Raw genomic sequence first — 10,478 nt, forward strand, 5'->3', positions numbered from 1 at the left:
AAAAAAAAATCAAAATGATCCATATATGCGATATTTAATATATAGAAAATGAATATCACATATTAAAAATAATTATTATGTTTATTTTCAATAATTATGAAAACAGTCGACACCCAATGGCAAGTTGATTTATGATACTCTTACGTGTTATATTTTATATAAATTTGATAAAAATAATGTACAAACATGATAGCGTAGATCTTAAATTTTAAATTTGAGATCTTAAATTTGTGAATTATTATTATAATTATAATTAATGAATATTAAATTATATTTAAATAAAATTATTAATATTTATTTATAAATTTTTACAATTTTATTTAATTTTATTTAATGATGATATTTTGTGACTGCATTAAATATGCTGGTAAAATAATTATTAATAAATGATAAGAAAGTCACCTATTAAAAATAATTATATGTATTTTTAATAAATTTAAAATTATCATTACTTTATTACCATATGTCATAACATATAATATATAAATTACAATATATTCATTATAATTATAAATTACAATATATTAAATACATATAAACATATATTTTTATAATTACTATTATTGTAGGGGGAAGGTTATTATCATATGGAGGAAAACAGGACCCACAAGGTGAATCATATCCCGGAATCAAAGGATCAAAAACAAGAAGAGGCCAATACAAGTTCCACGTGGTTGGGAGCAACATAGAGATGTAGATTGACCTTAACTCCCCATTGGTCCGAAATCTATCCTCCTTACTCCCTTAGATTTCCTCTTTAGATTTCATCATCCTACTTGTCTTTCTACAAATCCTTTGATTCCCACCATTTTCCACCACAAGGGTGTCCAGAAGGTTCAGAGATTTTAGAGAGAACAAACAACAATGGCTGCTACATCTGGGGCTGTACTAAATGGATTAGGCTCTTCATTTCTTTGTGGGGGAAAGAGGAGCCAAGCCCTTTTGGGTGCTAGCATTGGGGCCAAAGGCTCGCCCTCCCCTGCTGCTGGAACTAGAAAGTTGATCGTTGTGGCAGCCGCCGCACCTAAAAAGTCTTGGATCCCTGCTGTTAAAGGTGGTGGCAACTTCATTGACCCGGAGTGGCTCGATGGATCGTATGTGTTCTTTTTCCCTTTAAATCTCCCCTTCCCCTTGTTTTAGTCTTTGTGGTTTGCAGTTCTTAGTATAAAGTTTGCTTTTTCAGGCTCCCTGGAGACTACGGATTTGACCCACTAGGTCTTGGAAAAGACCCAGCATTCCTCAAATGGTACCGAGAAGCTGAGCTGATCCATGGACGTTGGGCCATGGCTGCTGTCGTCGGCATCTTCGTCGGCCAAGCTTGGAGTGGCATTCCATGGTTCGAGGCAGGAGCTGACCCAGGTGCGATAGCTCCATTCTCTTTCGGCTCACTTCTTGGTACTCAGCTCATCCTTATGGGTTGGGTTGAAAGCAAGCGGTGGGTTGATTTCTTCAACCCCCAATCACAATCAGTGGAATGGGCAACTCCATGGTCTAAGACCGCTGAGAACTTCGCCAACGCCACAGGTGAGCAAGGGTACCCAGGAGGCAAGTTCTTTGACCCATTGGGGCTAGCAGGAACCATCCAGAATGGGGTCTACGTCCCTGATATTGACAAGCTCGAGAGACTTAAGCTTGCTGAGATTAAGCATGCTAGAATTGCGATGTTAGCCATGTTGATTTTCTACTTTGAGGCTGGCCAAGGAAAGACACCCCTTGGTGCTCTTGGATTGTAAAAGAAAACTTTAAGGATCTGTTTGGATGTAGATAACTGAGTTATGTCTTGGACGTAAGGAGAGTTGAGCAAGAAAAAAAACTGGAAATGATGTTTGTTGAGCTGATGAGTTCCCTCAATAGTTCAAAATTCTAAAGTAAAATGTCTAATGTTCATTGATTAAATACAGATTCTGTCTACTGATGTAGTATACTATCATTTCCATGGAATTTCTCAGACATAATGAAAGGTGAATTTGCTAAAAATTGAAGAGAACAAATCAGGAACCATCTGGTAACAATATTCATGGCAAAAAAGAAGACATATTTGTTAGTTTCTCATGGAAATTACTAATTTAAGAGTTCCAATTGATCTAACATAAAAATCTTAAAATTTTGGCAAAAAAACAAAAAAAAAACTTAAAAATAAAAATGTGTGCCAACATGCCATCCGTCTAATTATAAAATGGTTCTTCTGATTGTTAGATCCAAAATTGATAACTGCAAGTAGAAACTTGGTAATGACCAACTGCTTCAAGCTCGAATGAAGAATAAAGCAGAAAAAAAATCAACACTAGATATGTTTAAGCTTTCTTACATATGTTAGTCTTCTTAATATCTTGTTAGATTAGCAACTTCACTTTTGTGCCAAATATCTAAATATTCTAAGTTTCCCTCTGAAAACTTTAGGATATCAACCAATTGGCTCACTTGATTACTTACACATTACACTTTAAAAAACAAATTCTAAATAACAAAATAAGTGCTAAAATTCTCCACAAGCCTTTCAATTTATGAGGTTTTAAGGCAATCAAATTCTTGTCAAAATAACAAGATAATCAGCATAAGTAATATCTTCAATATGACTAGAATAAGTCTTCAAATCTTCAGAATATGTTACTAAGTTACCCAGCTCAATCTCTTCAAAATAGAGAAGTTGGTTTGCTTGATTTAATCCAAATCAATCTTCAAGATATATTGCTATGAATAGTTTGAATACCAAATATGAGCTAAAAACATCCAAAGTAACAACTAAAACAAAAGCGCAAAGATTTTTGTTGCCAAAATTTGTTAAATTAAACATGGTAAATTTTTTGAACAAGTATAGTCTAAACTAATTGGCACTTGCCAAGGCATTAGCTCAAAAACTACCTACACAATCTCTCTCTTTGCCAAAATTTTGAACAAAATCATCATAGGAGAACATATTAAACACCAAATCCAAATGCCCTATTAAGAAACTCCCCTTTAATCAGACAAACTTAAACAATCTGATGCACCCTGACATGCATGCACCGGGCCTGAGAATGAACACTAAAACACCCCAGACTCCCTCATCTTTTATTAGTATTTTAAAATATAAAAATCTTGGTCAAAGGTCATACTTCCTTTCTATGTGAGCCTTTATTTAATTTAATTTAATTTAGAAATATTGTTTCAAAGGCTTAAAATCATCTGATCACCACACAGTCTCTATTAAACTATAAAAAAATGTGTCAAATGACAAAAATGCTCCTGATGGGCAGAATGATAATTTTCACCCCTTGAGTCCAAAACTTGAAAAATGACTTAAAAATGTGATCACATGACCTTCCTAGGATTTAAATCCTAATAATTTCAAATAAATCAAATTTCTAATATAGCAATCAAAGAAATCTGGAATGTTAGAGGAAAAATATTAAAAGGAAAGATTTGATTAATTCCTAGCTTTGTATTGATTGAGAGTTATTAGAGTAATGTACAGATGAAAGTCGTAATGTAGCACAACTTTGCTTCTGGATAGTGAAAGAAAACATTTAGAGAGAAAAAAAAATCTTTTGCAATGAGGAGGGAAAATATGAACATGTTTTCAACATGCATTTTGCCCCATTATTTTTAGTTATGATTTTTCTTTTTGGACAAATTTGCCTAATTAGTTAATTGGTTGGCCAAGAGAGACCACCAACTCCACTTGTAGCCATTTTTTTTTTAATTCAACAAGGCTTAATATAAATATAGATGACTATAAATATCAATCCAATTTGTAAAAATATATTATGCTATGAAATTAGGAGGATTCACTTTAAAGTATTTTTGAAAAATAAATTTTTATATAAAGCTTTTAAGTTTTTTTCACTATTTAAAATATAAAATATTTTTACATTATAAAAATTAAAATTAATTATAAATTAAATAAACAATAGAATTCCATTCGATTTAAGTATTTTTAAATTTAAATTGGTTTTTAATTTCTCAATTTTTTTACTCAGCCTAAAAAAATATCAATTCTCAACGTCATTATTGTTTTCAACCTTACTTTCACAATCTCACATTGCCTTGTTAAAATATGAACTTAAGCATCGAAAATCTACTTAAAGTATGAATTCCTACACTATAAAGAACCCCCACCTATCGCATCTAGGCATCAAATGCTAAAAATCATTAAATCAATGAAGGGGTAGCAGATTTTTGTTGAAGTTAGTGAGTCTTTCATCGTCGATGGCATAAATTTTTATTTTAGTTAAACTGAGATATTTTTCATATTCGTTTTTTATATGTAGGATAATTAAATTTTTAGAAATTCATATTACATTTTTTATCTTTAAAATTTGAACTTAAAATCTTTTTCTAAGAGAATAATGTATTTTTTTATAGAAATTTTTTTGCTTTATCAAGAAATTATTGATGATTAATAAAATAACCTGAAATATTTTGCATTGGTTAAAAGTGCTTATAGGTGGAGTAGAAATATGGAGAAGATAGCAGCCAGGCAGGGAGCCATGTTGAGAATTTTCTCGACAATTACATGCGTTGCATGTTTTATGGATACCCATCGAATTAATTAACATAGACAAAATCCATAGCTTTTCAAAACAAAAGGTCAGCAATTCCAGCTATAAACAAATTAGGCTGCTTTTAAGCAATGTCACTTAATAAATTGATATAGACACACACATATTATCTGATTGTATAAATCAAGTGCTTCCCTTCGATCAGTCACTTGCGTATCTATCCATAAACACATATCTGATTGTATTATTTTGAATGAAGAGCTTTTAGTTTTTATCCGCTTACGCTGATAAAAACATCAAATTATGTTCGGTTTAATTAACTTTAGAACAAACTTTGCGAATTTCACCCACAGTGCCTGTCTTCACTTCAATGTTACTCATCTTCACCATGGACCTTCCAAATTCAATGTTAAAGGTCAATCCAAGTAAGCCTCTAATGCCCAAGAATCGTTGGACAAAGGTCTTGGTGGAAGCATCAGTCCATAACCTTTGATCAGATTCCAGTATTCCCTTCCCATCTCTCAAGTTGGCAAAGAAAGAGTTATCAAATCTGTTAACGCTGCCTGTGTCCAATCCAATCCTCCTTGACCCATCACCGTTCTGCGGACACAGCGCTTGAAGCTGGGAAACGAATGCGGCGGTGATAGCAGGGTCGGCTCCGTTTCCGGTCGTGGTGAAGTTGTAAAGCCTGTATCTGAAGAATTGGCAGGCTGTAGTACCGATCGTGTGGCCTCCTGGAGTACATAAAGTGCATTGAATTTCATCAGTTACAGTGTGAAAATTTTAATTAAGGGTTAAATTCGAATGAAATAGAAATCTAAATGCTTACCAACAAGGGTGACAAGATCTTGAGTATTGAGACCCTTTGCTGCAAATTTTTGCTTCTGCACATCGACTGAGTCACGGAAGCCTGGCAAATTGGCCGCATCAGATGCCTGTGAAACCGTTCCATCTCGGCGGCCTGTCGGCACTGCCCAGCTGGCTCCACGGGTCTGCATCATACATTATTAACCAATAATTAAACTACGTATAATCCTTATTAATTCTTTCATCCGAAACGAAGATCAAAGGAACATATAGTTACCAGAACTACAGAATCACGAGCAGCGAGGGCTAGAATATCAGCACACGAAACAACTCCAGGGCATGCAGCTTCAAGCTGAGTCTTGGCATCATCAATGACTTCGTAACCTCTCAACAAGAGGTTCGGTGGGGCGGTTTTCTCAGTGCCAGGTCCATCAATAAGGATGGAAGCATCGCATCCATGGACAAAGCAGTCATGGAAATGCATACGGAGCAAACCAGGAGCAATAGTGGGATCAGACCCGAAATGGGATTGAACCGTCGACCTCACGATGGACTCAACTCGAGGACATGAAGTTGAGTAGAACCCAACCTTGGTGCCCTGGCTTTCCACCAAGCTGACAGCTATGGCAAGCAATAGGGTAACTAAAAGGACATTTTGGCTGAAACAACTGACCTCCATTGTTGTAAGACACGATATACTTGTCTAAGAGCTTATAAAAAACCTTGATTAAAATAGTGTTTTGAGAGATGAGGCTTTTGATTCAGGATTGACAATTGAGAAGTACTTATATAGGCAAAAGAAAGTCAGCTATACTTTTACAGCTACTGTGTATACGAGAGAGAGATTCAAAATGGATCAGCTAAGACTTTGGGTTTTGGGGTACATGCCAAATGTAAAGCCAAAAGAAGCTTACTTTCTCTCGCATTATCAACTTGCATGCATGTGAGTCCCATGTCATTATTTTTCCTACATAGTGACAAAGTCGTCGATCACGAATGGGATTATTTGAGTAGTGTTTGTCTAATTTATTTCCCTCTGACTTGGACTGCTTCGCAGATAGGCAAGGAATCATTTAAATGGTTAATTAATAAACACAATACTTTGCAAGAGTAAGTGACCAAAGTTATATTAATTAAATGGTTAAATGATATCATTTAAGAACTTTAAAGTGGATTCCACTATATGGTGCTTAGGTGTTGGTTTATGAATAGTTTCTTCGTCCAAGAAAGGAATAGGGCCATAATGGACCAAAATGAGCTACTCGAAAGAGAGATGAAATGACAAACTACTCTCTTGCACCTTTTATCAATTAGGGTTCGATCTTTGTCTCCTTTTTTTTTTCTTTTTATGATTTTAGCTTATTAAGTTAAAAGTGTGGTTAGAGTTGTGACCCAAATTCTTATTAAAATAAAATATATGTGGTAAGATGGAGGATCCATGAGGGCAAAGGCTGAGGGACGGAGGCTGCACAAGATGGGTGGAGAACTTGTTCGATGAGAATTCGTATCAAGATGGTACGGTACAGGCTGCACAAGAAGAATCTGTATAGAAGTTTACTTTCTCTATTTGATATTGATTTGAATAAAGTGTTTTAACATTACTGTATTATTTTTATTATATGTTGATTAAAATAAGGTTTTCTAAACCTATAAATAGACGTACTCTATACTCCTTCTAATTATTCGAATTCGACATAATAAATTTTATTTTTCTCTGCTCGTAATTTTTTTCCAAAAGAATTTTCATATAAAATCTGAATATTCTATTTTTATGATACATTATCATTATCAACCTTCCATTTTGTCAAATATGCCATTGAAACATTTCAGATGTAATTCACTTGTTGTATACAATTGTTTTATAAGATATAGCGTTCAATAACGTAATTAAAATAGTCAACTTTTTTTTGTATATAAATAAATTATATATAATTTTAGTTGTCTTCGGCTTTTCGCTAATCATATGTTAAAGTGGGATTAAGTAGAGTTGGTGAGATATGATAAAATCCAAGCGGCAAAACGCGTGACCGAATGATGATGACGAAGTTTAATTTGTCTTGGCCTTCTGATTTACTGACTAATTAGGGTGGCGTTGACGTTGACGTTCCTCTTTTCGGCTGCCTCAAAGCTGTCTTTTTCCTTTTTTCCTTAGACTATTTTCTATTTTTTTATATCTTGAAATGGTTTCTCTTGCTCGAACGCGTTTCATGCACTACATGGAATCAACATGTTCATACTATTAAGTGTTTTTTTTTTTCCTTTTAATTATTATCAAAGAAACTATGAAGGTGGATTTCAACCTAAAATATATTTACGTGAATCAAATATTAATTTAATTAAAAATAATTAAAATCGTTTGAGATAAATAAATATTATTATGAGGTGATTTTCATTCTTTATATAAAATTTATAGAAAAAATATTTTAAATTTAAAATAAATGAGACTTAAACTTATAGATAGAGGCGTATTCACCCGTTATAGATACAGGCGAAGTAGACTTGATTATGGCCATTCACTCATGCCCAAAGGTTCGTCTAGAAAGTGGGAATGTTTGGACAAAAAATAATGCTCGTTTTCTAAATTGGTCGGGTCTCAAGTAAGATTTTTTTTGTCCTACCCCACCTGAATTTGCCTAAAGTTTTTTTCTTGCTATTATTTGGTATTATTTTGTTGCTGTTTTGCTATTATGTTACTACTATTTTGTTATTTTTTGGATATTGTATAACTCTTGTTTTATTATTAATTTTCTACTAATTTAGAGGCATTTGCTTTGCTAAGTTACAACTATTATTTAAGTATAAAGACTTTTTTAATGTATTTACAATTTATTGAGAAACATTTATTTTAATATTTTTTTGTATATTTGATATATTATATTAATTAAATTTTTTTATATAAAAAATAATATAAAAAATTTAAAACGACTGAGTCGGGTTTAACATTTTTATCTGGGTCGGGCTTGGATAAAAATTTAGACCCTTTTTTTTGGCTCGAGCCCAAAAACAAACCTAAATTTTTGCATTGACTTGGCATCGTCTAGTCCATGATCAAGTCTAGGTCGAAGCCAGAAAATTATTTTTGGAGGGGCCGGAATTAAACTTTATATTCTTACGATAGTAAAAAATCAATTTAACCATTTTAATAGCCTATATCTTTATAATTTTTAAAGGATTAAGTCAAATTTTTATCATTTTACAAGGCCAAACTGCAATTTTATCATTATTAATTTAAAATTTTATAAATTATAAATAGGCCTAAATGCAAAAAAAAAAATCATTTTAGGGGGCCCTACTAGCCCCTAGCACTACCACTGGTTATAGATATTGGGGACGGGTTAAACTATTTGATAAGTCCTACCGTAATAGACTTGTTTAAGGGTTGCGTTACTCGTCCAAACTCAAAGAGTTTGGTTCAATATTTGAAAAAGTTTGGATAAAAATATTTGGCCCACAAAATGAGCTTCGACAAGAAAACTAGGCATGTTGCAAATATAGATCGGGTTTGGACTCTAACATCCATAGCTCGAACTTTTCCCAACCCGTTTTTAATATTGTCATATGTTGTTTTATTTTTATATATTATGTAATATATATCACATAAATTAAATCTATAATATCATAAAAATTTTAATAAAAGAAAAACATATAAAAATATTACATATTAAATTAAAAATAATATAAATTATTTTTATATATCGACCTAAAACAGACTTAGATTAATTATTTATTAATATGGATGACTTTAATCAAAATCTAAGATCCATATTTTAAGTTAAGTTAGGCTTGGACAATCATATTAATTAAATACATATAACTTATAATATTGAAATTGTTAAATTAATTTTATTTTTAGAAATTATCTTTTTTTTAAATGAAATATTCAAATTATCATATTTTACTTTTATCAAATAATATAATTATATTTGTAATTAATCTTTACTATTTTATAAAATTGAAAAAAAAGCTTTTTATATGAAAAAAAGTTTACAAAAGAAATAACACGTATGCTTTTCTATATAGTGTTTTCCTTTTGACCTGAAAATGTGAGTTTCTTGAGAAAAAGTGGTTCATTGAAAAAAATGATTTTTTTGACAACTTAGGCTAATGTAATCTATATTAACAATGCTATCAAGAAATTTTAACTCGAGTTAGTGACCACTTTTAGTTAATTTATTATTAACTGCAGGCATAAAATCTAATATAAAATTTAATAATGGATCGGTGAAAATTCATGCAATGTGTCGAGAGTTGTCTAAGGTAATTTTGGAGGTGTAAGAGGAGTATAGAAAGTTTTTTTTTTTTGGTCTAAATAGCATACAGAATTTATATGCTCTGATATGGTTAGCTTAAAATAGGTGTATTGCTAAGAAGAATAGGTACTTTATTCATGGTGGTCTTCCAAACATATATTTAGATGTGATAGGGAGATTCGTTCCTATATAAAGGTCATCAAATGAAAATGATATGATTGGGTGAGTACACACATGCTAAGCTTACAGGGAACATGTGTTGATGAAAAGCGTGGCTTAGACTAGGAGTGAGTATTCGATCGAGTCGAGTCGAATTCTATTTTAGCAACCGAACTCAATTTGAATTTTTTTTAATCGAGCCGAATCGAGTCAAAAAATTTCAAGTCGAGTCGAGTTAACAAATCTTATTATTTATACTTAATGTTGCATTTACATGGACCAATTATTTAATTAATAGACGAAGTACAAGCTTTTAGATTAATTTTGAGTAAAGAGAAAGGGAAAGTGGGGCGATTCGGGAAGGTAAGTAAGACTACCGAGTAAACGTTTATCAAAACAACGTAGTTTTGCCTTTTAACTTGATAGTTTTGACTTTTAACTTTAAATAAGGTAAACATTTATCAAAAAGACGTAGTTTTGTTTTTTCTTTTTTGGATTTTCGAATAACTTGAACTAAGTGTGAGCGTTTGGTCGAATTGAGTAAAATTTTTTACTTTTAACTTTAAATAAGGTAAACATTTATCAAAACAACGTAGTTTTGTCTTTTCTTTTTTGGATTTTCGAATAACTCGAACTAAGTGTGAGTGTTTGGTCGAATTGAGTGAAATTTTTGACTTTTAACTTTAAATAAGGTAAACATTTATCAAAACAACGTAGTTTTGTCTTTTCTTTTTTGGATTTTCGAATAACTCGAACTAAGTGTGAGCATTTGGTCGAATTG

General features: G+C 32.1%; 2 protein-coding genes across 2 annotated transcripts; one reads left to right on the top strand and one right to left on the bottom strand.

The window, feature by feature from the left end:
- The first annotated feature begins 792 nt into the window (after positions 1-792).
- On the top strand, positions 793-1,896 carry LOC105795060 (chlorophyll a-b binding protein CP24 10A, chloroplastic). Its single transcript, XM_012624518.2, has 2 exons — positions 793-1,094; positions 1,184-1,896. Exons 1-2 carry the CDS (start codon positions 865-867, stop codon positions 1,731-1,733), a joined length of 780 nt encoding a protein of 259 aa, XP_012479972.1. The 5' UTR covers positions 793-864; the 3' UTR covers positions 1,734-1,896.
- A 2,688-nt stretch (positions 1,897-4,584) lies between these two features.
- On the bottom strand, positions 4,585-6,035 carry LOC105795061 (peroxidase N1). Its single transcript, XM_012624519.2, has 3 exons — positions 5,566-6,035; positions 5,311-5,473; positions 4,585-5,215 (listed from the first exon to the last, which is right to left on the bottom strand). The coding sequence occupies exons 1-3, from the start codon at positions 5,965-5,967 to the stop codon at positions 4,794-4,796; spliced, it is 987 nt and encodes a 328-aa protein (XP_012479973.1). The 5' UTR covers positions 5,968-6,035; the 3' UTR covers positions 4,585-4,793.
- Positions 6,036-10,478: the final 4,443 nt, after the last annotated feature.

Source organism: Gossypium raimondii, chromosome 3 (genome assembly GCF_025698545.1).
Source record: "Gossypium raimondii isolate GPD5lz chromosome 3, ASM2569854v1, whole genome shotgun sequence".
In the NCBI taxonomy this organism is placed as follows: Eukaryota; Viridiplantae; Streptophyta; class Magnoliopsida; order Malvales; family Malvaceae; genus Gossypium; species Gossypium raimondii.

Bases quoted from the DNA above. Each gene is read 5' to 3' on its own strand.
- LOC105795060 (XM_012624518.2), top strand. From the start codon at position 865: ATGGCTGCTACATCTGGGGCTGTACTAAATGGATTAGGCTCTTCATTT. The intron at 1,095-1,183 runs GTATGTGTTCTT...TTGCTTTTTCAG, and splicing joins CCGGAGTGGCTCGATGGATC to GCTCCCTGGAGACTACGGAT.
- LOC105795061 (XM_012624519.2), bottom strand. From the start codon at position 5,967: ATGGAGGTCAGTTGTTTCAGCCAAAATGTCCTTTTAGTTACCCTATTG. The intron at 5,474-5,565 runs GTAACTATATGT...TGTATGATGCAG, and splicing joins CTCGTGATTCTGTAGTTCTG to ACCCGTGGAGCCAGCTGGGC. The intron at 5,216-5,310 runs GTAAGCATTTAG...TATGTACTCCAG, and splicing joins AGATCTTGTCACCCTTGTTG to GAGGCCACACGATCGGTACT.